The 27389-nt window shown below is 41.2% G+C and overlaps 1 protein-coding gene across 1 annotated transcript; it reads right to left on the bottom strand.

Moving 5' to 3' along the window:
* Window positions 1–538: 538 nt before the first annotated feature.
* Window positions 539–27361, bottom strand: RXFP2 (relaxin family peptide receptor 2). Its single transcript, XM_043531570.1, is given in 9 exon segments — window positions 539–774; window positions 2905–3123; window positions 8738–9145; window positions 10103–10246; window positions 10249–10331; window positions 12374–12445; window positions 19005–19099; window positions 25570–25700; window positions 27253–27361. Coding segments are annotated over 7 exon segments (1212 nt in total). The 5' UTR covers window positions 19055–19099; window positions 25570–25700; window positions 27253–27361.
* Window positions 27362–27389: the final 28 nt, after the last annotated feature.

The following is a 27389-nucleotide window of genomic DNA, read 5'->3' as shown; positions in this document are numbered from 1 at the left end:
ACCTCTCATTACCCTCTGAATTGTACCCAATCTTGACCTCGAGAGTCAGTGCTGAAAAGTCACAGCTGCACTGTCATTTTGGACCAGTTCTCCTTCTAATTTTCCTGATGACAATAGGATTACTGCATGACCTCAAACCTTATAATACTGTCTAAAACATTTCAGGGTGTAAAGTTTAATGGCTACTCCAATTCATCTCCTCCCATCCCCCATACCACATAGTGTCTGTAAGGACAAGCCAAGCCAATTTAGTCTCTGCAGGAATTAGGGCTTCATGGGGAGTGGGATGAATAATGAAAATGCCTCATTATTTTCAGCCCCAACACACAGTGTGCTTGCACTGAAACATTTACATGAAACTGAAATGATAAAAGCAACAGCTGTCATTTTATCTTACAGGAAGATGAATACAAAGATGGTAATGACAAAGACATTTCAAAATGAATCTCAAAAAGATTAACAACTAATTCTGGTACTTCCAATGCCCATGCTCTTGCTGAGAAACCGTAAATTAACTTATTTACTCAGCCCCCAAAAGTTATTTGTTTAAAAATCCAAGTCTAAGAGAGGAGGCATGAATTAAGGAATCATCTGTCCATACTATTGAAGTAGCCAAGCTTTTGCTGTCATTTTTTAAAACCGATCTCCTTCAATGTTTCTGCAGTAACTGCTTTAACTTCTCCTTAAAGAAAGTGGTGGTGAGAGTGTAGAGAATTGGGTTCAAGGCACTGTTTATTGGCAGAATAAATATCACTATCCAGAAAGTGACAGTGCCTAGAAAAAAACCACAATGAAATACAGAACTTTAGAAGATAATCAGCGTTTTCTTTTGGTATGAAGTACATAGAAGCAACAATGTAGTGTATTTTAAACTCAACACCTTTTGTTGTATTGAATTTTTCAGAACTATAATATAAAATCATTTTTATATGAAAAGGGCTTGAATATACACTTTCTATTGGGTTCTTTATTAAGCATAGCATGGTTTTTAATGGAAGAGGGTAAAAAGGCATAAAACTGAAATATTTTCACACAAGCTAGATTGTTAACCTGTGTGCTATGGCCAAATACTCTCTCATGTATTTAGTTGCTGTCTATTGAAATAAAGCCCCGATTTAGGAAAACACTTAAACATGCGCTTAAGTCCATCTTTAGTCGGGACAGTACTTAAGCATGTGCTTAAATTCCATTGACTTCAATGGGACTTAATCAAATTACAGACATTGCTAATACTAATACCAATACCTAGCTCTTAAAGTTAAACGTGTGCTCAAGCGCTGTCCTGAATTGGGATGCTTTCCTGAACTAAGGCCTAAGACATGGGGGAAATAGGCTACCTGGAACACATATATGAGAGCCACAATTTATTTTCAACCATCCAAGTTTACCACTTTTCCTACTGGGATACAAATCTTTTTCCAGGCAATCAATAGGTTTCCTGACAGTCTACAGTGTTTGTATAATGCCTTCGTTAGCTTCATGGTGAAAGCTATTTACCCGACTTTATGCAAAATGTGAGATGTCAGTTTTCTAGAAGTATAATGGAAAGGTAAGGTGTTTTTATTAAAGCAGTATCTATCAGTAGTTGAATAGTTAGGGATCTGTCAGTGTTTCCCCTTTGGAGTTTGGATTGGCTGAAAAAGTCTCTTAGCATATTTATATTTTCCAAGTGGGCAAATAACTGGACTTATTTTATGTATTGTGAGATTTTGTAGCCACCACAGTACAAGAGCTTTGTCACTGTATAATTCAGGTGAGTGCTCAGTTCCTTACATGCATTTTGAGAGGGGCATGCCTTAGTTTGAATCTAATTTCTGAACACAAGGAAGTCAAATGTTTTGGCAAGTATTTAAATCCTGACAGCATAATCCTTAGGTCCTTCTTCAGACAAAACTCTCCCCAAAGTCATAGAATCATAGAATATCAGAGTTGGAAGGGACCTCTGGAGGTCATCTAGTCCAACCCCCTGCCCAGAGCAGGACCAATCCCCAACTAAATCATCCCAGCCAGGGCTTTGTCAAGCCTGACCTTAAAAACTTCTAAGGAAGGGGATTCCACCACCTCCCTAGGTAACGCATTCCAGTGTTTCACCACCCTCCTAGTGAAAAAGTTTTTCCTAATATCCAACCTAAATCTCCCCCACTGCAACTTGAAACCATTACTCCTCATTCTGTCATCTGCTACCACTGAGAATAGTCTAGATCCATCCTTTTTGGATCCACCTTTCAGGTAGTTAAAAGCAGCTATCAAATCCCCCCTCATTCTTCTCTTCCGTAGACTAAACATCCCCAGTTCCCTTAGCCTCTCCTCATAAGTCATGTGTTCCAGCCCCCTAATCATTTTTGTTGCCCTTAGCTGGACTCTCTCCAATTTTTCCACATCCTTCTTGTAGTGTGGGGCCCCAAACTGGACACAGTACTCCAGATGAAGCCTCACCAGTGTCGAATAGAGGGGAACGATCACGTCCCTTGATCTGCTGGCAATGCCCCTACTTATACATCCCAAAATGCCATTGGCCTTCTTGGCAACAAGGGCACCCTGTTGACTCATATCCAGCTTCTCGTCCACTGTCACCCCTAGGTCCTTCTCTGCAGAACTGCTGCCTAGCCATTCGGTCCCTAGTCAGTAGCGGTGCATTGGATTCTTCTGTCTTAAGTGCAGGACTCTGCACTTGTCCTTGTTGAACCTCATCAGATTTCTTTTGGCCCAATCCTCCAATTTGTCTAGGTCCCTCTGTATCCTATCCCTACCCTCCAGCGTATCTACCACTCCTCCCAGTCAATGAGAGTTTTGCCTGAAGAAGCACTGGGCAAGCATTGCAGGGTTCAGACCTGTATAAATATTTGAAACTTTAACCAAAGAAGAAATAAGAAATCACATTCTCAAACAGCTGACTGGATTTACCTGGAATTTCCACCTGGTATAGGGAGAGGATTTTTATAACAAAGACAGGAATCCAGTAGCTGGAGTCAGTGAATACTATAAAAAAAAATTGATTGGCAACAGCAGCATCCATGTGAATGTTGCTTCTTACTTCTGATGTCTGAAGGGCAGTTTTTTGAATGGAATAAAACATACCGACATATGAAAACACTATTATGATGAATGCTAGTAGGTTCACACCTGTTGGAAAAAACAGAAGATTCAAAAACAGCAAATCCTATAAAAGGGATATCCTCATATCTTACTTGTCTCCCACCATTTTTATATTCTTTCTTCCTTTCTAACTTTATTATAAATATTCATCATTGCAGATAGCTTTTTATTGTTAGAAATATGTCCTATATTTTCTGCTGTCACAAAGTCTTCTTATGTACATGTACAGATGTACTCCCCTCTGTTACATAGTGTGAAATGAAGGACTCTGCAGTAACTTACTATAGAAACAGATAGCTTCCAGAATTCCCCAGAGGTCTGAGCCCCTGCTTAGATATGCTCCAATAAGGCTGGAACACAAAGTATCTGCAGGAATCTTGCATATCGCTGAAATAATGGCATAGTTACTGTGGAAGGGCCAAAACCAGCTGATACTTGTACTAGCCCCAGAACAGCTACCTCAGCTCTGTTCAAAAACCTACCACAACTTACTGCAGGAGGAATGTTCACAAAACAGGATTTGCAACTTGTTTCTAAAAGCCAGTCTACACTAGCATCATATCAGTGTTTAAGAAGTGGACTTTTAGCAATGGGCCAAATTCTGTTCTCAATAAAGGGGGCTGCTCTGGATTTACAACAATGCAGCCAAAAACAGAATTCTGGTCCAATTATTGCTAATCTTCTTACAACACAGTTTTGCTGGGTAGGTGGTCTGGATGGGGCCAAAATCAGTTTAGACTATTTTTCAAAAACAAGCTATAGCCCAAATTTCATTTGACCCTGACAAACAGTGTTATAATACAGTTTGGTCAGAACCATGTTTAAACATTGCGCTAAGGCACCTATAAAGAGGGACTCCGCTTATCCCCATATGGTTAGCTATAGATGCAAACATGAGCCATGTATTATTGTTGGGTGTGTGTATAGATTTGTGACGGCGAATAAGGAACTCAAGATATTGCTACTCAAAATATCATTGTCTTGAGCCCCTGTGCCCATAGTGGTACAATCTGCTGGACTGCTGGCCTTCATGGCTCCTCCGGTGCAATCAATGCAGGTTTTGTAAAAACATAAGAACATAAAAATAGCTATACTGGGTCAGACCAATGGTCCATCTAGCACAGTATCCTGTCTTCCAACTGGCCAGGGCCAGATGCTTCAGCAGGAATGCACAGAACAGGGTACTTGATCGAGTGATCCATCCCCAGTCATCCAGCCTTAGCTTCTGCCAGTCAGAGGTTTAGGGACAACCAGAGCATGGGGTTGCATCCCTGACAATCTTGGCTAATAGCCATTGAAGGACCGATCCTCCATGAACATATCTAGATTTTTTTTCAGAGTAACAGCCGTGTTAGTCTGTATTTGCAAAAAGAAAAGGAGGACTTGTGGCACCTTAGAGACTAACCAATTTATTTGAGCATAAGCTTTCATGAGCTACAGCTCACTTCATCGGATGCATACTGTGGAAAGTACAGAAGACGTTTTTCATGGTTTGTGTGTATAAAAACGTCTTCTGTACTTTCCACAGTATGCATCCGATGAAGTGAGTTGTAGCTCACGAAAGCTTATGCTCAAATAAATTGGTTAGTCTCTAAGGTGCCACAAGTCGTCCTTTTCTTTTTTAGATTTTTTTTAAATTCAGTTATATTTTTGGCCATCACAACGTCCCATGGCAATGAGTTTCACAGATTGACTGTGTGTTGTGTGAAGAAGCACTTTGTTAGGCTGTCTATTAATTCCATTGGGTGACCCCCTTTGTGTTATGTGAAGGGATAAATAACACTTCAGTATTCTATTTCTCCACACCATTCATGATTTTGTAGACCTCTATCACGTCCCCTGTCAGTCATCTCTTTTCTGAGCTGAACAGTTTCAATTTTTTAATCTCCTCATTTTGATGCCCTTCTCTGCACTCTTCCCAATTCTAATGTATCTTTTTTGAGATGGGGTGACCAGAACTGCACATAGTATTCCAGATGTGGGTGTACCATATATATTTTATAGTCACATTAAGATATTTTCTGTCTTATTATCTATCCCTTTCCTAATGCTTTCTAACATTTTTTTAGCTTTTTTGACAGCTGCTGCTGCACATTGAATGGGTGTTTTCAGAGAACTATCCACGATGGCTCCGAGGTGTCTTTCTTCAGTGGTAACAGCTAATTTAGACCCCATCATTTTGTATGTATAGTTGGGATTATATTTTCCAATGTGCAGTACTTTGCCTTTATCAACACTGAATTTCATCAGCCATTTTGTTTCCAGTCACCCAGTTTTGTGAGATCCCTTTGTAACTCTTTGCAGTCTGCTTTGGACTTAACTATCTAGGGCAGTGGTCCCCACACTTTTTACCTCATGCCCCCACTTACCCTTCTCTGTGCCCCCCAACCCGAGACAGGAGCGGGGCCATGGCTCCAGGAGGGGAAGACGCAGACAAGGGTAAGGGGGCTGAGTCTGGAGCCACAAGAGGGGGTGGAGGTGGGAGCGGAGCTGAGGCCAGGGGCTGAGGCCGGCAGCCGGGGCCTTGTGCATGGGGGCGGGAGCTGTGGTGGGGAGCAGATCCCTAGGCGCAGGCCAGGCAGCTGGGGCTGCGGGTGTGGGGCCGGGAGTGGAGCCCTGGGTACGAGGCTGGCAGCTGGAGTTGGGACCAGAGCTGGGTGGTGCTCCCTTCCCGCCCCCCATAGAGGCTGACCCAGGCCCCAGCTGTGCCTCCCTGAATGTTCCTCTGTGCCCCCCTGGGGGGGCTGCACCCCAGTTTGGGAACCTCTGATTTAGAATAATTTTGTATCATCTGCAAACTGCCACCTCACGTATACACACAGGAAGACATGGTCCATTCTGTGAAGAGTGCAGAATCTAATCTTTATTCAAGACACAAGTGAGTGTAACAAACAAAAGGAGGGAAAGAAGTGGGGGCAGGGATATGGCTAACAATAATAAGATAATCCAATTATATAGCCATGGCCAATTCTAGGGGCCAGCAAGCAGCACAGTCAGTCTGAACACCAGTTTCCAGGGGGTGGCATATCGCTGTGCCACTTGGCCATTTTATTTTTTTGTTTTGCTGCTCCATGGGGTGCAGAAAACGGTTTTCTGCCCAGGCTGGCAAAGGCTTAGGGCCTTTACTGTACATAGCTGCACTGATGCACAACATGATGGTTCCAAATCTTTTGAAACCTTTCCATTTTATAAATTAGTAAAATCAGGTATCCCCAACCAGCATTCAACCTCGTCCTCACCGGGGATCATAATGGATCAAATCATCAAATTACAAAAGCAGACAACTTCGGTGCAGTGTAATAGCAGAAAATAGCAGTCATATAAGATTAACACAGAGAATTTGAGGAAACATTTCCCAAGCTAGGCTATAAATTGAACTGGGAATAAGCAGCCATAAAAAAACTAAATAAAAACTCTAGTATGAAATACACACCACCATGCCAAAGACTGAGCATTAGTCAAACTCTTGGCACACTGTCTTCCCTCTGCCCCACATTCCCTAAGCCAGATTCATACACTGCCAAAATATTTATATTCCACAATTATCCCCAATTTTTGTCTCTTGGTCAGTGTTCCCAGGTTTTCTTTTAGCAAAACAGGCAAAAAATAACTATACACAAAAATATATACACAAAAATCACACTCCCCTCCCCTGAGCCACAAGTGTGAGGGCAATAAACTTTCCAAAGACTACGTCAAACTCATGTAGCAATCCCCTGTTCAGTTAAAAGGGGAAAGAAAAAAAGAAAATAAAAGGCTTCGAGCAATGCCACTTGGCAGGTATGAGCTCGCAAAGAAGGCCTCGCCTCTTTTTTCGAAAACAGAACCAAACTATGAACGATGGAAATCTTCTATGATGAGGCATCCTGCTGAAAAACCCATTATACTTAGCACTGATTTGGAAAATACTGCATTTCCTTGTTCACTGAAAATGTTATGAGCTGTAAATATAAAAGGACACAACAGTTGCTGGTGAGGGAAGATTGCTCTCTTCTGTGTTCTTGCTATACTAAACTATTCAGTTTAAAGATTTTGGTTGGAGGCAGTTTTCCTGGAACTGAGAGAATGACCTTTTTGAGAGATCTTGATCTCTTCCAAGGAGGTTTTAGTGCAAGCTCAGGCAAATGAAGAGATATTTTTGTTTTAGGCTCCAGTTCGGCAAGATTCTAAAGCAGCGTGTAACATTAGTCACATCAGTAGCGCAACTGGGTTGCATCTGATCACTTTAAGCGCATGAGCAATGCACATATATAAATACTTTGCTGAATCAGAGCCGTAGTCATTTTTACTTGGGACTCACTAGAGTCCCAGTCCTGCAACTTTTACTGACTCAAGTAAGTGTTATGTGAACAGTCCGTACTCATACAAATCATCCCATTAAGATACATGGGACCACTCTGTTGAGTAAGGACTATTTGCATGACCAGGGTTGCAGAAATAGGACCGGTTTTAGATATATTTTATTTTTGTTGCATTCACAGTAGGACTGGCTCATTAAAAAAGAAAAATTCAGAGGTTGCTGATCCACATGTTTAAATTATTCCATCCACATACACTGTTTGCAAATTTTGGGGTTTATTTTAGATTGTCCCCCCGATCCCTTTTTAAAGTATCAAAAATCCAAGGAGGAGTGAATATGGTTTTCAGTGCTTAATAGGAGGCTATCAAAATTATTTTCTGGAAGATGATTTCCTATAAATATTTTATTGATATTAAAATTTGACAATAATAAATTCATTGCAAATACATTATTAAGACCTTGTTTGTTCTCCTCAATTCCCTCCTGTGGAAGACTCTTCTCATAAACAGCTATTTTCTGTCCTTCCATTGAACCACTTTATTTAAAAAGTTATTGTTCCATAGTATGACTTATGGATTAACAAATATATGTATATGTTACAAATATAGGCTGTGGTTACAGAAATCCAACCCGCCTCCCCGAGGTCCATGTGCTCCTCTCTTGCAGAAAACAGCATGCAGGGAGCAGAGCTGCACATAAAGACAGACAAGAAAATGTTGCAAGAGTTAGCACCGTATCACGCCAGCCGATATGCATGCAACTCCTACTTGTGGACTTTAAAGTGGACTTAGATAAAAATCCTCTTGTAGAGGAACACTGAGGATACCTCTCTGGGGAGAGGGGTCCCCATTATTGTGCAGGAATACTGAGGATACTTCTCTGCGGGAGGGGCCCCATGTTATTAGGAAAAGACAGGTAATAGAAATGGGGGATTTGATTATTAGAAATATAGATATTTTGATGTGTGATGACTGGAAGAACTGCATGGTGAATTGTCTGCCAGGTGCAAAGATTGCAGACCTATCGAAACATCTAGACAGACCTATATGCAGTGCTGGGAGCAGACGGTGGTCAGGGTACATTAGGGAGAAAGGTAGAGGAGAGGTCCTGGAGGCCAAATTTAGGCTGCTAGGTAAATGATTAAAATCCAGGACCTCCTTGGTAGCATTTTGGAAAATGCTTCCAGTTCCCCATGCAGGGCCAGTTAGACAGGCTGAACAATCGTTGGGACCACTGTAAAAATATATCTACTATACATGAGTTTGCTGTAGTCTGGAAATCAGTTTTTGTATTGCAATAAGAGAAACAAGTAATAAAGACGTATGAAAATATTAAACTTACCAAGAAAAATCCCAAGAGAATACCCCTTGCCTCCAATTTCTTCTGTTTGATCAGAATAAAGTGGGAAACAAACTCCATTTTTCCCATAATACTTTCCAAAAAAATCCTCGTCCCAAAATGGGATTATTGCTATTACAAATCCAATAAACCATATGGATACAAGGATTATTATTGTCTGATGCTTTCCTGGTGGGATATTACTGAAGGGAAAGGCAATTACTAAATATTTTTCCAAAGTCAGATATGTCAACAAGACAGAGACCTCTGTAGAAAACATGTCCAGGAAACCCATGTTATGACATGGTAAGCCCTCCATCCACAGTACAGCATAGTTTTTATATTGTCCACGGTATTTAATGTCAGAGACTCCAATGGAGAACAAGCACACACCCATCAGACAATCAGCACCTACTTAAAAAGAAATTTTCACAATTTATTAAAAAGAGTAATGACATTTAAAGATTTATATACTAAAAATGTTCTTAGAATTGGCCAGATCCTGCCTGATATATGCAGTAATGTAATTTAACCCAGGGTTTGTGGCATCAGAATGAATTTGATGGAACTGACTGAGATCATGCCATGAATAGTGCGTCATGGCACCATGGTAAATCTATGAACTGCAGGTAACCAACACCTCTCATTTGACAATCACATACAGATAGGGAGATGGAACTACAAGCTAGTACTACTTGAGCCAAGGGAGAATTCTCTTAGCCTGGAAGTAGTATCAGATTCCATATCCTCTCTATAGGATAGAAGGGGGAAGCATCACACACTCATTTTATAAACTGAAGCCAGTATAAATTGACTTTAAGGAAGTTGCACTTGTTTATAGCAGATCTAAATTTGGCCCTGTGTTAATATTGTTCAAATGCAGGCTCTTAATTCCAAAATTATTGTTAGACAAAATACGGTACATTAATTTCGAGTCAATATAATTTTCTGGCTAATTACGAAACATGGAATTCATAAACCACAGTGGAGTTTACTAGCTGCTGGTGACAAAACTGAGAAGAATAAGATGGCATGGCACAAAATGCATGCAATAGCCAGTCCAGCACTGGTTAACCTTTCTGTTTTCTTGGATGTAGAATTAACAGTAAAATTAATAAAGTGAAACCATTAGGCTGCATAGACTCTTCTTATACATTTTGACCATTTGAATTTAAGAGTTAAAAGCAACTTTCTGCTTATATTTAGAATATTGGAAAATGGGACAAAAATAGCAAAGTTTACTAATATTCTGAAGTTAATGCATTGCTTATATTTTTATCTATAACGTAAATGGTTGAATACTCGAATATACATAGTACAATGGTCTGTCAGTTTGATTTAAAAATAATACCACTAATATATACTTACAACACAACATTTTGATAGACGTGGTGTGCTTCTTGTTTTCAGCTCTGATAAATGAGCTCATTCCAATGACAAAAGGATTTCCAAAACAGGTACCACAAGCTGTGACCCAGACAAATACTCGAAGAACATTATTAGCCAAGAGTTCTCAAATGATGAAATCCCATCTGTTAATGGTGTGCATATTTGCACGTGGAGTGCATAGGAACAATACCAAAACTTTCTGAAATAGCTGAAAGCAAAGAAATGAACATATAAAATTGCTGTTCAAGCACAGGTCAAAGTCACAGTTATGTTTTAGCTATGCAATTACACATAAAGAAGTGAAAGAGAGGAAATTCTAACAACCAAAATTATGCCTATTGTTTAAGTAGGAGGTGTAATGTGAATAGCATTTTGCATTAGTCAGTGTAACATGCAGCCAAGGTGTAGCCCTTGATCTATGGCTGATATTAGAGGTCTTTTTGTCAGCTCAGCTCAAAGGTGGTTTTGTTTTGAGAATGTGGCTACTTTGAACTTGTAACCCTAATGCATCCCTCTGCACTAATCCAATTCTGCTGCCTTACTTTTCTTCATACTGGGCTGACAAAGATGCAAATCTGTTACAATGTCTTGGCAGAAAAGATTTTGCCAGGGCACTACTTTGCTTTCTGCATTAACAGACTGCTGGTGTGTGGACTGACTGTAAATTGATAGCTGACATTTAAGGCCCTCAGCAGACTGGGTCTCATGTATGTTACTGAGTTTCTGACAATTCTGACTTCTTAGGCCAGATGGAATGTGGTTTCTGAGGAAGGCCCATGTCTGCAGAAGGGGTGTGTGTGGAAAAGTTCATTCCCAATCTATAGTAAAAATAGTAGTAAGTTTAAAACTATTGACATTAGGGCTGTTGATTAATCGCAGTTAACTCACACGATTAACTCAAAAAATTAACTGTGATTAAAAAAATTAATCGCAATTAATTGTACTGTTAAACAATAGAATACCAATTGAAATGTATTAAATATTTTTGGATGTTTCATTATAAAGAGATTGCACTACAGTAGTTGTATTAGGTGAATTGAAATATGCTATTTCTTTTGTTTTTTTACAGTGCAAATATTTGTAATCAAATATAAAGTGAGCATTGTACACTTTGTATTCTGTGTTGTAATTGAAATCAATATATTTGAAAATGTAGAAAACATCCAAAATATATAAATAAATGGTATTCTCTTATTGTTTAACAGTGCGATTAATATTGCGATTGATTTTTTTAATTGTGTGTTTAATAATGATTAATTTTTTTAATCACTTGACAGCCCCAATTGACATATATTTACCGGAAGGAAATATACATGGGTGGTGCGTGAACCACTGGCTGCGGGAGGCTAGCCCCCAGCCACACCCTTCCACCTGAGGCCCTGCCCCTTCCGTGCCCCGCTGCCAGAGTCCAGAGCCCCCCGACCGCTGGCTCCTGCCCCAGAAGAGTGGGTACTGTGGCCACAGTCTTCCCAGCCCCAGAGCGCCAGGAGGTGCAGCCCCAGTCCTCCCAGTAGGGCAGGCAACGTGGCCACAGTACGTGCCCCATCCTGCTTTCCACTCACTGCTGCTCCACTCCCCCTGTGCAGTATCCCCGGCTCAGGCTGGTGCCATGTCGCCCACCCTCCCAGCGCTCCGGGGCTGGGGAGGCTGGGGCTGTGCCACCTGTCCTCCCAGCACCGGGGGGGTCCTCTGCCTTAAAAACAGGGGGGGAGGGAGGAAGTGTTTTATAGTTCAGAGGCATCCAATAGTACTACAAGCTAGGACATGTTGTGAAGCTACTGAGACATGACAGTAGAGGAAAATAGTCACGTGAAACACATATTACTGTCTGCACAAACATATACAGCTCTTCCCCCAGCCAAAATATATGTACTCTTTGCATACAGTAAATTTCTGGGTAACTCTACCTCTCTTATGATATTAAGCACTTGAAGAGCTATTCTGCTTCCCAGAAGTATGTGTAACTCCAAGTAATCAGGCACCACCACCCCATGTCATAAAAGAGGTTACTGTGTGGGGAAGAGAGGAGTGATGCCCTATGGAAATATGAATTACATGGAGAAAATGTATTTTTCTTTATTTTATTTGTATAAAATGATATACTTAATTTTTTTTTGCAGAAACAAGATTCCATTGTGACAAATATTTTAGTATTTAATAATATGGAAAGACTTAATAATCAGAGCTACTTTGTACATTCTTATATGGTAAAGAAATGTCACCATGATGTCTGCTATTATCCATATGTACATGTAGGAAAGGTTCCTCGGAGGCTGAAACATTCTTGAATTTATATTTGGAATCTCTATAGTTTCCAAGTCTCTGGAAAAGAAGTAAATTTTGTTATGTATCAACAAACTTTAAAATAGTTTTTTATTTTAGTTATCACATCCTGAATTACACGAACAAGTGTATTTCCCAAATCACAGGGTAGTAAGTAGCCTGTGCACAATATGCTGTTTCAATAAGACTACGCTTAGTATTTTGTTCATCACAGTGAGCTTGTTTATGGAAGAGTATAGAATCATAGAAATGTTTAGGACTGGAAGCTACCTTGAGGTCATCAAGCCCAGGCCCCTGTGCTAAATGGTCTAGTAAACCTAGACCATCCCTGACAGGTGTTTGTCCAACCCGTTCTTAAAAACTTCCAATTAAGAGGATTCTACAACCTCTCTTGGAAGCTATTCCAGAGCTTAATTTATAGTTAGAAAGGTATTCCTAATATCTTACCTGACTCTCTCTCTCTTGCTGCATATTAAGCCCATTACTTCTTGTCCTACCTTCGGTGGACATGGAGGACAATTGATCATAGCCTCTCTAATAAAACACTTAACAAATTTGAAGACTATTATCAAGTCCCCCCTCAGTCTTCTTTTCTCAAGACTAGACATGCCCTGTGTTTTTAACCTTTCCTCATAGGTCAGGTTTTTTAAATCTTTTATCATTTTTGTTACTTTCCTCCGGATTCTCTGCAATTTGCCCACATCTTTCCTAAACATGGCACCCCGAACTGGACACAGTGCTCTAGCTCAGGCCTCACCTGTGCCAGGTAGAGCACGACATTCTTGTTAACACACCCCAGAATGATATGAGCCTTTTTCACAACTCATCACATTGCTGATTTACAGTCAAGTTGTTATCCAATATAACCCCCAAGTCCTTTTCAGCAGTGCTACCACCTAGCCAGTTATTCCCCATTTTGTAGTTGTACATTTGATTTTTCCTTCCTAAGTGTAGTACTTTGCTTTTGTCTTTATTGAATTTCATCTTGTTGATTTCAGACCAAATTCTCCAATTTGTCAAGGTCATTTTGAATTCAAATCCTGACCTCCAAAGTGCTTGCAACCCCTCCCAGCTTGGGGTCATCCACAAATTTTATAATCATACTCTCCACTTCATTATCCAAGCCATTAAAAAAAAAATATAGTCATGGACTCAGGACTGATCCCTGCAAAGCCACATCTAGATGCACCCTCCCAATCTGATAGCAAACCATAATTAAGTACACTTTGAATATGATCTTTCAACCAGTTGTGCACCAACCTTACAGTAATTTAATCTAGACCATATTTCCCTGAGTTTGCTTATGAGAATGTCATGGGGGACTGTGTCAAAAACCTTTACTAAAAATCAAGATATATCATGTCTACTGCTTATTTCCCATCCACTGGGCCAGTAACCCTATCAAAGAAGGAAATTAGGTTGGTCTGGCATGATTTGTTCTCAACAAATTCCATGCTGGCTATTCCTTAAAACCCTATTATCCGCTAGATGCTTACATATCTATTGTTTAATAATTTGTTCCAGTATTTTTCCAAGTATTGAAGTTAGGCTAACTGGTCTATCATTCTCCAGGTCCTTTTTGTTCCCCTTTTTAAAGACAGGCCTATGTTTGCCCTTCTCCAATCCCAGAGGATTTCACCCATCCTCCATGAGTTCTCAAAGATAATTGCTAATGGTTCTGAGATTGTTTCAGCTAGTTTCTTAAGTATTTTCGGATGAATTTCATCAGTCCCTGCTGTCTTGAATACATCTAACTTATCTAAATATTCTTCAACCAGTTCTCTTCCTGTTTTGGCTTGCCTTCTTTCCCTCATTAATTGTGTTCAGTAGCTGGACACCTTTAACCCTTTTAGTGAAAACTGAAGCAAAATAGCCATTAAACACCTCAGCCTTCTTGATGTCATCTGTTAAGGGGTCACCTTTCCCACTAAGTAGAAGACCTACACTTTCCTTTGTCTTTCTCTTGCTCCTAATGTATTTAAAGAAGGAAATTAGGCCTCTTCTGATTGCCTTTTATGTCCCTTGTTAGGCTAAGGCGCAAAATGAGTTATGCCTTTCTGATTTTGTCCTTACAACCTTGTGTGTTTCTTTTATACTCCTCCTTAGCAATTTGTCCATGTTTCCATCTTTTGTAGGATTCCTTTTTGATTTTCAGGTCATTAAAGAAAGCTCCTGATGGTGCCATACTGGCCTATTTACTATTTCCATATGTCATATATAATTTATGCTTTGTCTCCACTAATCTGGGATTCACTAATTTGAGTGTCCAGTGATATCAGATCTCAGTCTCAAAGAACTATGATTTCCAGCTTGATTATTAGGGTTATTGTGCCCTGAAATCCTTAAGGAATACACCATGTTTATAAAGGAATGAAGGGAATCCAATAGAATATTGTAAATATGCCAGATATCCAATTCTTTATGGCACTACTTTCAGCAAACTATAACAGAAAATATTTTAAGGATACCAAAAATGTAAAAAAAGCAAAACAAACAAAAACCAAAAGACAACCTCCCCTCACTGCCCCCAAAATCTACAAAAGTCTGAGTCCAAATAGTCTCAAATGATTTAGAAAATGTAGTTTTTGCCTTGTTTTGGAAACTACCGTTCAAGAGAGACTGTACACTCACAAAGAGTGTATAGTTCAAATAACTACAGATGTAAAGCTTTTTAGATCAGTCAAAACTTGGTGTATTGATTTGATTTTAAATAAATGCCCCAGTTCAGCGATCTCTATATATCAGCATGTTCAGTTTCCCTGCTGATATCTTAAAGGAATCCATTTTTGAAAGACACATTATAGTTAACAATAGCATATAGCAGTCACACATTCATGCTCTAAGTTTTGTTGATAAATTTTAAGACTAATTTTGTTGATTTATACAGAGAAAAAAAGTGTAATTGGATCTGGTTAACTTGCATCTTTAGCAACCTCCTCTTAATTGGGATTTAAAGAATTAAGATTAATAAATCAAATTGGTACCTGTGCATGACAATAAGTACCTGATTTATCTGTATGCCTTGATGCCATTGGGAGACGTACATGCACAGATAAACCAGGTATAGATTAATCATACCTACTTGTATTCCATTAACATAAATGTCAGTCTAGTTTATAATAAATTACAAATTTGACTTGTTATAGATTGATGTTTATAATCTGCATTTATTTGTCAATGGACAACCAAAAAGGATGGTCCCCCAATGAGTTCAATCACAAATTTAATTAGCACTTGTTTATATATATATATATATATATATATATATATATATATATATATATATATATATATATATATATATATATATATATATATATATATATAAAAAGCATCATCAGTATCCAGTGGTGAGCTGGAGCCGGTTGTTAAATTTAGAAGCCCTTTTAGAACCGGTTCTAAAAGGGCTTCTAAATTTAACAACCAGCCAAAAGTGGTGCCTTAGGCGCGGACTCCGTGGGTGCTCTGGGGCTGCAGCACCCAAGGGGAAAATTTGGTGGGTGCAGAGCACCCACTGACAGCTTGCCGCCTTGCCCCGCACCCAGCCCCAGCTAACCTCCTCTCCGCCTCCTCCCCTGAACGCACACCCCCCCCCGCCCCGGCTTCCCGTGAATCAGCTGTTTGTGTGGGAAGCCACGGGGGGGCGTGGGGGGTGGGGCTGAAAAGCAAGCGGCAGCTTCGCGCTCAGGCCCAGGGAGGCAGAGGTGAGCTGGGGAGGGGGGTGCGAGGAGGGCTGCCCGCGCCACAGCAGGTAACCTGGGGGGCGCACAGGGGAACCGCTCCCCGCCCCAGCTCACCTCCGCCTCCCTGGGCCTGAGCGCGAAGCCGCCACCTGCTTCTCAGCCCTCCCCGGCTTCCCGCATGAACAGCTGATTCGCGGGAAGCTGGGGGAGGGGGGCAGAGAAGCAGAGCGGGACGGCGCGTTCAGGGAGGAGGCGGAGGCAAGCTGGGGCCAGGCGTGGGGTGGGGAGCTGCCGGTGGCTGCTTTGCACCCACCAAATTTTCCCTGGGGGTGCTCCAGCTGCGGCGCACCCACAGAGTCAGTGCCTAAGGCGCCACTTTTGATGTAATCAGTGGGGGGGAGTGGCCGCTACGCTCCCCGACCCCTAGGAGCCAGAGGGACCTGCCAGATGCTTCCTGGGAGCTGCCCCTGGTAAGCATCACCGGGGCTCCCCACCTCGCCCCTGGCAGGTCCCTCTGGCTCTTAGAGGCGGGGTGGGCACCCACTACGGTGGCCCACGAGACCCTCCTGCCCGGTTCTGGGGGAAGTCAGGGGACAGGGGTGGATGGGGCAGAGGTCCGGGGGGGGGGTATCAAGGAACGTGGGGGGGTTGGATGGGGCAGGAGTCCCGGAGGGCGGGGTTGGGCAATGACCCCCTCGTGGAGTGAGGAGGGAACCGGTTGATAAGATTTTGGCAGCTCGTCACTGAGTATGTCCTCTGGAATGGTGGCCAAAGCATGAAGGGGCATATGAATTTTTTAGCATATCTGGCACATAAATAGCTTGCAACGCTGACTACAAAAGTGCCATGCGAACACCTGTTCTAACTTTCAGGTGACATTGTAAATAAGCAGCAGGCAGCATTATCTCCTGTAAATGTAAACAAACTTGTTTGTCTTAGCAATTGGTTGAACAAGAAGTAGGACTGAGTGGGCTTGTAGACTCTAAAGTTTCACATTGTTTTATTTTTGAGTGCAGTTATGTGACAAAAAAAAAATCTACATTTGTAAATTGCACTTTCATGATAAAGAGATCACATTACAGTACTTGTATGAGGTGAACTGAAAAATACTATTTATTTTGTTTTATCTTTTTTACAGTGCAAATATTTATAATAAAAAATAATATAAAGTGAGCCCTGTACACTTTGTATTCTGTGTTGTAATTGAAATCAATATATTTGAAAATGTAGAAAACCATCCACAAATATTTATAATGAATTTAAATTGGTATTCTATTATTGTTTAAGAGTGCGATTAAAACGGCGATTAATAGCGATTAATATTTTAATCGAGTTAATATGTTTTGAGTTAATTGCTTGAGTCAACTGCAATTAATTGACAGCTCTAGAATACTGAGCCATCATTTACTTGAATCTGTTGAGAGACCTAGCTTCTATTACACATTATCAGTTACAGTATAAATCACTTTGGGCCAGATTCTGATCTCAGGAACACCAGCATAAATTCAGAGTAACTCCACTGACCTCAACTATTTTGTATTTATGCTGGTGTATATCCTGTGCAATTTAGAAGGTGAATTTTGGAAGCATGTCAGAAATTTGCCTGCATTACAATAGTATTTTACAGACTGTTTTTATATATATGCAAGGGATCAGTGGGGAGTTTACAGGTTTCAGAGGGGACTTCTCCCCCATATTTTGTGTATTCTCAAAGCAACGGACATACAAAAGAACCTTGTCCAGATGCATTGGTCAAAAGACAACACAGAACTCACAGATTCTTTCAATGAGCTAGGCTATACAAATAGAGTTATGTAGTTAAATTGCATTGGTCAGCAACTGCGTTAACTGGGCCTGGCAGCTCTAACACAGTATTCTTGCTATAGGGCTTCCCCTGAGACGCTGTATGAAATTTGGGTTCAGAAGTGTCTGAACTCAGTAAGGAACATGCCACAGGTACTAGTACTTTACACTGGATTTTGATCTTTTGACTTTACACCTGATCACATTATATAAAAATGATAACACTGGTGACTTCCAAAGCAGCAAGAAACTTTTACAGGCTTCTTTTTGTGATACATTCCTTCCAACTTGAATAGATAAATCATATTACTAATCTTGACAGATAGGTATGTTACTACTCATATACCAACTACCTATCAAAGACTGGTGCCTGCACTCCCATATTCAAAACAACCAAACTTTTCTGGATTGCTCAAGTTTATTTACTTTCAGCATATATACTCATTCCTATTTCAAAAGAGTTCCCTGTCTTTCTAATGCTATCCTGATTCTGCAGTCTCTTCCAGGACTGGAAGATTTATAGGAACAGTTACACTCGCTATATTTGTTCTGTGAATGATCATGAAATGAAGCGCTGGAATGTACTGAAAATAATCCAAATAGAAAAACCATTCTGATTCATAAAAAGAAAAGGAGTACTTGTGGCACCTTAGAGACTAACCAGTTTATTTGAGCATGAGCTTTCGTGAGCTACAGCTCACTTCATCGGGTGCATCAGACACCATATCTTGGCATCCTCACTCCAGGTCACAGCACAATGCAGGCTTTGAACATCAATGATTTTCATGGTAAGGCAAGATAGGGGAAAGGTATTGAAAGATGACGCATCGGAGAGCTACTAAGAACAGTTTGTGGCTAGTACCGACTTCTACCTGAAATGATCTGAGCCTTTTGAAGTAAAGAATTGCCTTTTTTGCTCAGTAGAGAATTTTGAACATTCAGACAGATGCAAGAGGTTCTCCTCTTCTTTAACAAAAATAGAATAGCTAGAAACTCAACTGTACAAAATTAATGTTTAACTTTCTATTTCTGCAGATTACTGGAAAAAGTCCATATAGTACATCAATGTGGTGGTGATAATTTTAAAGTTGTACTATATTCTTGTGTTTCACCTGCAAACATGAGGAGTCTGGAATAAGTATTTCTGGCATGAAGATGACATGAGGAAGGGAATCACAGATTGCGCATACAAGGGCAGACCTTGACCCTAAGTAGGGGGAAAAACAGAAAAATCTTTTGAAATCAAACTTTTATAGCATACCTATTTTATAAAATATGATTGCTATGAATTACCTCTATTGAAATCATAGCAATCTGAAAGAAAGCTTTACAGAGGAATAAATTGCAGCAAACATTCTGGAACATAAGACCTACCATACTGGGTCAGACCAATGGTCCATCTATCCCAGGATTCTGTCTCTGATAGGAGCTAGTACTAGAGCTTCAGGGGGAGTGTACAGAACAGGGCAATTTGGAGAGATCGACCCCTGTGTATTCCTCCTGGCTTCTGGCAATCAGAGATTTAAGGTCACCCCGAGTCTGGGGTTACATCCCTGACCATTTTGACTAATAGCTACTGATGGACCTATCCCTCCAAGAACATATCTAGTTCTTTCTTTAACACAATTATACTTTTAGCCACCACAAAAATCTCATGGCAATGAGTTCCACAGGTTAATTATGCACTGTGTGGAAAAAGTACTTCCTCTTGTTTGCGTTAAACCTGCTGCCTATTTATTTCATTGTGTATTGTGGGAAAGGGTAAAAACATTTCTCTGTTCATTTTTTCCACACCATTCATGATTTTATAGACCTCTATTGTATCTCCCTTTAATCCTCTCTTTTCTAAGCTGAACAGCCCTAATCATTTTAGTCTCTCCTCACATTGAAGCCATTCCATACCCTTAATCAGGGCCGAGTTTCCAGTTAAGCACAGTAGTACATGCACAGGGGTTCTGGCATTCTAAGGGGGTTGTCAAGTGTGTGATTTTCTAGCCCAATTAGACTATTTGTAGCTGACAGTTGCCAGGGTTTTTTAGCCGTTAAGAGTTGTGGTATTTTGGTCTACCACTGGCCACACTATGGGGAGTTCCTGGGGAGGAGGGAGCCTCCTGAGCTGCCCCATCCCCTGCTGACACGCCCCACACACCGCTTGTCTCATGTCATGCCCCTTCCCCTTAGGTAATGTTTGCTGCAGCATGCGCAGAACTCTTGTCCAAGGGAGGCAGAATTTTTTTTCCTGCAGAAAGTGTGCTGCAGTTCTGCCTTTTGCCTACCAGAGGCCGCTGTGGCACCAGAACCGGCTTGCGTTGAGGCTGACTGTTCTGGTGGGTGGCGGCAAACAGCTAGCAGGCGGGTGGCGGGTGCATTTTTCCTCCAGTGAAAAGTCACAGCAGCCTTCTTGGAGCCAAGTTAGGAGGCAGAGTGGACCACAAAGAGCTGCTGGGAGGTCAAAGGGCCACATGGGGATGCGGGAGGGGGGCTCCAGGCCAGGCCACATGGGGAGACAGGGGGTGGAGCTGAAGATGCTGTGCCTAGGGGCACGTAAGCTGTAAATGTGGCCCTACCCCTAACCATCTTTGTTCCCCTTCTCTGAACATTTTCCAGTTCCACAATATCCATTTTGAGATGGGGCAACCTTAGGGCAGGGGTGGGCAAACTTTTTGGCCCTACCAATGCATATGGATAAATAAAAATTTTAAACCATATATCTATTGCTACGGCAAGCATTGGTAAAAAATTTTCATTTTTATTAATTTCAGGTTATTCATTGATTAAAAAGGAAAGGACGTTTGCTGCTTATAGTTTTTCGTGGTTGGCACCAATCAGGTGTAGACATGTGCATAGATCTGATTTTTGAGCTCAGTTTCACACCACATCACTCCTGCTTTACCGCAAGGTAAGTACCGATGGAATCAGGCCCTGGTACTCAAAAGAGGAAGTGGAATTTGAACTAAAAGAAACCGTTCTGATCCAATTTACACTGGGAAAAGCAGGAGCTGTTTCACTTAAGTCAGTGAAGTAGCAGCACTGGTGTGAAATCAGAGGTGGGCCCATCTGTAGGGCCCTACCAAATTCACAGCCATGAAAAATGCATCATGGACTGTGAAATCTGGTCTCCCACTGTGAAATCTGGTCTTGTGTGTGCTTTTACCTTATACTATACAATTTCACAGTGGAGACCAGCATTTCTCAAATTGGGAGTCCTGACCACAGTTACCAACATTCACGCGGTAAATAAGCACCCTGACTTTCCACAATAAGCCAGAAATCAAGTTAATACCATTTCAAAACAAGGCCAAAACAAGCCAATCCCTAAAAACCCCAACATTCTATGTGACTAGATCCCCCTGGCATGCAGTCTGGCATTGTGGTGGGCCCTCTGTGCACCCCTGACTCTCTCCCCCCTTTGCCCCTGCTTGCCCCCTGTCATAAATATAAAGGGAAGGGTAACCACCTTTCTGTAGACAGTGCTATAAAATCCCTCCTGGCCAGAGGCAAAATCCTTTCACCTGTAAAGGGTTAAGAAGCTAAGGTAACCTCACTGACACCTGACCCAAAATGACCAATGAGGGGACGAGATACTTTCAAATCTGGGGGGGGAGCTTTTATCTGTCTGTGTGATACCTTTGCCGGGAACAGATCAAGGATGCAAGCCCTCCAACTCCTATAAAGTTAGTAAGTAATCTAGCTAGAAAATGCATTAGGTTTCTTTGATTTGGCTTGTAAATTCGCTGTGCTGGAGGAAATGTGTATTCCTGTTTGTGTGCCTTTTTGTAACTTAAGGTTTTGCCTAGAGAGATTCTCTATGTTTTGAATCTGACTGCCTGTAAGATTATCTTTCATTCTGATCTTACAGAGTTGTTCTCTTATTTTTTTTTGTTGTTGTTCTTCTAATAAAGTTCTGATTTTTAAGAATCTGATTGGTTTTTTTGGGTCTTAAAAATCCAAAGCTGGTTTGTGCCCATCTTGTTTATTCTCAAGCCTCCCCAGGAAAGGGGGTGTAAGGGCTTGGGGGGATATTTTGGGGAAATAGGAACTCCAAGTGGTCCTTTCCCTGTTCTTTGTCTAAATCACTTGGTGGTGGCAGCATACCGTTCAAGGACAAGGCAAAGTTTGTACCCTGGTAAAAATAAGCTTAGGGGGTCTTTCATGCAGGTCCCCACATCTGTACCCTAGAGTTCAGAGTGGGGAGGGAACCTTGACACCTCCCCTTGCCCCTGCTTGCCAGGAGCCAATAAAAAAAACCAAAACAAAATAAAAAGGCAAGCAGCAACAAGTTGCAACAAGCCAAAACCTAGCCAACAAGCAACTCACAAGCCAGTTAAGCCAAAAACAAGCCCAATTTCTGCACTTTTTTTTGGTGGGTTTGGCATGTCTGGCCCTGACCCAATAGAGAGTTTCAGGGGGGTTGCAAGGTTATTTTAGGGGGGTTGTGGTATTGCCACTTTTATTTCTGCACTGCCTTCGGAGCTGGGCAGCCAGAGAGCAGTGGCTGTTGGCCAGGTGCCCAGCTCTGAAGGCAGCGCCCCGCCAGCAGCGGTGCAGAGTTAAGGATGGCAATACTATACCATGCCACGCTTACTTGTGCGCTGCTGCCTTCGCAGCTGGGCAGCTTGGGAGGGGTGGCTGCTGACTGAGGGCCCCGTTCTGCTGGCAGCAGCGCAGAAGTAAGGGTGGCCATACCGTACCAGGCCATCCTTCCTTCTGTGCCGCTGCTGGCGGCAGCTCTGCCTTCAGAGCTGGGATCCCAACTAGAACCTGTCGCTCTCCAGCCGCCCAGCTCTGAAGGCAGCGCTGCCGCCAGCAGCAGCGCAGAAGTAAGGGTAGCAGTGCCGCAACGCCCCCCTACAATAACCTTGCAACCCCCCACCCCCATAGCTCCTTTTTGGGTCAGGACCCCTCCAATTAAAACTCCATGAAATTTCAGATTTAAATAGCTGAAATAATGAAATCTACGATTTTTTAAATCCTATGACTGTGAAATTGATCAAAATGGACCTTGAATTTGGTAGGGCCCTACCCATCAGCTACTAAATTTAGTGGGGCCTGGCTCTGATGTCATACTGATTTTACACCAGGGTACCTCAGTTAACTTCAATATGGTCTGTGTTATGCAGAAGGTCAGATTTTGACTATCCCCATCACACTCTGTGACAGGGATAGTCAAACTTAGTGGTCAGAGCTGTGGCAGTGAGACCTAGTGGCTGGAGCCAGGGGGTCACAGCAAGAATCAGGAGTCCAGAATGGGGTTGGAGCAAGGCTGGAGCAGGCTAAGGCTTGGAAAGTCTGTTGCCACTATCAGGCAAGGAAAAGTTCCAAGCCTTGGAGTGAGGTTGAGCGGGCTGAGCTGCTGCTCCTCCTGTGAGGCTTATATATCTACCCTGCAATTCACCAGACCACTTCTTGGCTTGTGGATTGGCTGGAGCCTACCACAGGAATGATTCATCAGTGCATGTGACTTAATCAGGCTCGAGTTCAGGAGCACTCATCACCTTACACGTTAGATGATTGTAATGATCCCTTCTGACTTTAAAATCAATGAATAGAATTACACTCAATATGAGAATAGAATCAGGCCCCTACTGATTCAAGTAAGTCCAGTTATGTCTCAGGAGGCCTATCACCTTCTAGCACAAATAAGTAGTTCACACACACATGCCAATTCATAATAATGGACATATTTCTTTGGGAAATGTGTTGGATTTGCACAAAAGAAACTGAACTATGGAAACTATATTTTTGCTGTGTCTGAGAAGCATGGAACATCTAGGAAATGCACTTTAAATTAGACTGGGAAGTACATGGACTTCGGAAGCTAATTTGGTATGTGAAAGTAGTATATGGAAGGGGGCTCTAGTACATTTTATCTTAAAATGTTGTAACATTATTTGCATGTAAAGGAGATAGTTTTTTGTCTTTTAAGAATCTGAAATTATGCTGTAGCCCCACCTGCTGGACTGAGGTACAATATACCTGGCTGACACTCCCTGGGCTTTACATGAAGAAAGTAATAGTGTCTGGCCGAGGGTAAGGCTCCTTAAACTTTCATGTGGGAAGAATAATTTAATTTTACTGCGTGATATAACTCTGATTCTGTGAAGCAAAGTGGATCTGTGTTTCAGCTATCTTTCATTAACTGCTTCTATTAACTATTTATTATTAAAAGGCTGCCAAGCTACACTTGTCATTCTGTAAGTCATCTATGGAAAAAAACTTTCCAGTGGTGGACAATATTATGGACTTTATATTTCTTTTTAAAGTCAAAACTGATTGTTCTTCAGTAAAAGTAACAAAGTTTGTAACCATATTGTTCAGTGTCTCAGAAGACTTCTGAATTTATATTTTAAGAGCTGGATTATGCTTTCAGTTACACAACTATGCAAAAGTGTTAATTGCCCACTTCATTTTAAGTGGTACCCTACAACGCGTGCCAACCTCTTATGCTTTACAGTCTGTCCCACCTTGTATTTATCTTGAACACTCTACTTACAATATTTTAGACCCGAGGAAGAACTCTATGAAGCTTGAAAGCTTATCCCTTCCACCAGCAGAAATTGGTCCAGTAAAATATATTACCTCACCCACCTTGTCTCTCTCATGCCTACTAAAGTCAGTGGGAGTTTCATGGCTGTAACAGAGAGTAGAATTTGGCCATAAGATCATATCCTATTTCTAGAAATTAAACACTTAAACACCGAGAAGCAAAACCACATTGGGAAAGTCTGGTTGAAATCCAGTAGTTGCTGCCTGTTGGGTATCTGCTTCAAAATACACAGGCTTCTGCTTAAAGTGAAATTAAAAGGAGGTGGGAAAATTCTTTCCAATGTACAAATATGGAGGGCACTACTGAGAGCTTTATTCCCCTTTGAATTCTTGAATAAGGCTGCAATACAGCATGCCCCGCTAGAGTTTCTTACTCAGACTAGATGGAAAGATAGTCTAGCTTCCTGGGAAATTAAGGGCTTGTCTACACTTACCAGGGGATCAATGTGGGCCGATCGATGCATCGGTGGCCAATTTAGCCGGTCTAGTGAAGACCCACTAAATCGACAGCAGATGTATCTCCTGTCAACTCCTGTACTCCACTGGAACGAGAACAGTAAGGGGAGTTGACAGGAGAGCGTCTCCCGTCAACATAGTGTAGCGTGGACCCCTCGGTAGGTAGATCTAAGCTACGTCTACTTGAGTTACGCTACTAACGGAACTGAAATTGTGTAGCTTAGATTGACTTTCCCAGGTAGTGTAGACAAGGCCTCAGGTATTAAACTGAATGGCATTGGGCATGGTAAATTGCAGAGGTTTCTCCATAGTTTTGTGGAAATATGACATGATGACACTGGGCATCCTAACAGGGCTATTCAGAGGACCATTCACAGGTGTTGATCTGGCTTTGGTTTGACATACAGGACCAGAAAGAAAGTTGGGAAATGTTTATTGTCAGAACCCTTTACCTTATCCCCACTAAACATCATGTCCTAGAAAAACAGATCAACCTTCAACTCATGAAGAACACAAAAGGTCACTCTGGTAACCAGACATTTTTGATATAGGCTGTACCTGTTCATTAAGTCTTGAAGTCAGGGCAAAATAATTATTTGATGGGATTTTTCATTACATAAAGAACATTTAAAATTTCATTTTACTGGTGTAAGACAATCACGTGAAATAACTTACTAGATCTGATTTGTTAAAAGTCCTGAGCACAATGCATGCACAAAAACAAACACTGCATTTCTGCACTTAGGTTGCTCTTGCAGTTATCATGATAGTGGATGCAAGTGGCTTCATATTGTAGAGAGTTTGTCCTGTAAAGTACATAAGAATCCAGCCATTACCTTTGCTGAATATTTCATTGCAGTATTAAAGTTATGTTGACTCAGATTTTATTGGTGGTTTTGCATTTTATCCTAAACATGGAGAGCACACACATCCACACACCTATTTTGAGACACTATATTACACTTCCAAAGTACCTTGGACTGGTTTTCCTTTCACTTGAACTTTTTTGAAACAAGAGAACCATCCATTATTTTAAGAACTAAATCATGCATGTTCAAATCTTACAGAAACTTAAATAGAATTTTTCCTATACTTATATCTGAGAACAGAATTTGACCCCTACATAACTTTAAATATTCAAACTCTCACCAGTACTCGCCTGCTAAATTTCCTCTTAGACCAAATTCCTTGTTGTTAGGATTCACTTAATTTTGCCTGAATCCTAGTGGCCTTTCATAGCTCAAGAAATTAAGAAAAGCATTTTCACCCCGGATATCACTTTCACATCTATAACCTTCTCAGAGGGATTTTTCCTCACAGTACCCTCACTCCAAATTACACAAATTCCCTATGCAATTAAGCTTGTTATAACAAAGAAACAAGAATGAGATCTGGTTCCCACTGATGATACATTTAATATTGCTGTAAAATCAGTCACAGCAATTGCTGCTTTTGCGGTTTGAAAGTGGTCACATGAGCAGCTTAGTCAAGACCAAAATTATAGACAAGGGAAGCAGAATGGTTTGTGTGTTGCTCACTTTGAAAGTATAAGTGCCATCTGATACCCAGAGAGATCCACTGCAGCATGAGTTAATTAAGCAATATGACACAACAGACTGTGCAGAACCACTAACAAATGCAATGAATAACCTCAGGGAATAATACAGCACTCCTGTGTTGCGGATCGTTCAGCCATATGGCTTACTCTGACGTGAATTGTGATTATAAAGTGGTTGTATGGTTTTATTTTTAAAAGAGTAATTTTTAAGCATTGCTTTAGACATTGCTACTCCTGGTAAACTAGTTCCTATGGAATTGTTTTCTTTAAATATTAAACATAATATATAAATCATAGGGTCAGATCCCCAACTTGTGTAAATCAGCATAATTTCATTTGAGCCAATGGAATTATGTTGATTTACACAAGCTGAGGATCTGACCCATAATGCAAATAACTGATGTCATTTGTTTGCTATTTTTTTCTTTTTAGATTCTCCAGCTGCCATTGAATTTATGCCTCCAATTTAGTTTTTTCCATTAAATATTGACACTCAAACATGAGAACGCAGCATAGGGAGCGGGGAAGGGAGAGTCACAGATGGCTACAGCCAAAGCACAACTTCAGAGAAGAATAAAATTCAAAGCAGACAGATGATTGGCACAATGAGCAAGGGCTGGAAGGGTAGGGGAAAGTGTTCAGACACCAGCATGACTTTTATGTTGATGTTCTTTTAAAACAGCAATAAGATCCTCAGCCCTAGTGCACTAATATACCTCCTGTCAGTCACAAAAATATTTTTAAAAGTTTTACCATTAGTCCAACTTGATAAACATTGCTGTAACCCCCAAGGAGCTTACCTTGGTGCCTGGGTCTCTGTGTGCTAATAACTCAAGGAGAGGCAAGCTGACCTTGGGAGGCATGAGGGCCTTAGGCAGACTCATAGTCTGCTAGGCAACTAAGACAGAGAGAAGAGAGACACTATCTGAAGGGCCTA

This window comes from Chelonia mydas, chromosome 1 (assembly GCF_015237465.2).
Source record: "Chelonia mydas isolate rCheMyd1 chromosome 1, rCheMyd1.pri.v2, whole genome shotgun sequence".
Lineage (NCBI taxonomy): Eukaryota > Metazoa > Chordata > Testudines > Cheloniidae > Chelonia > Chelonia mydas.
This window is presented reverse-complemented; position numbering and strand designations above follow the sequence as displayed.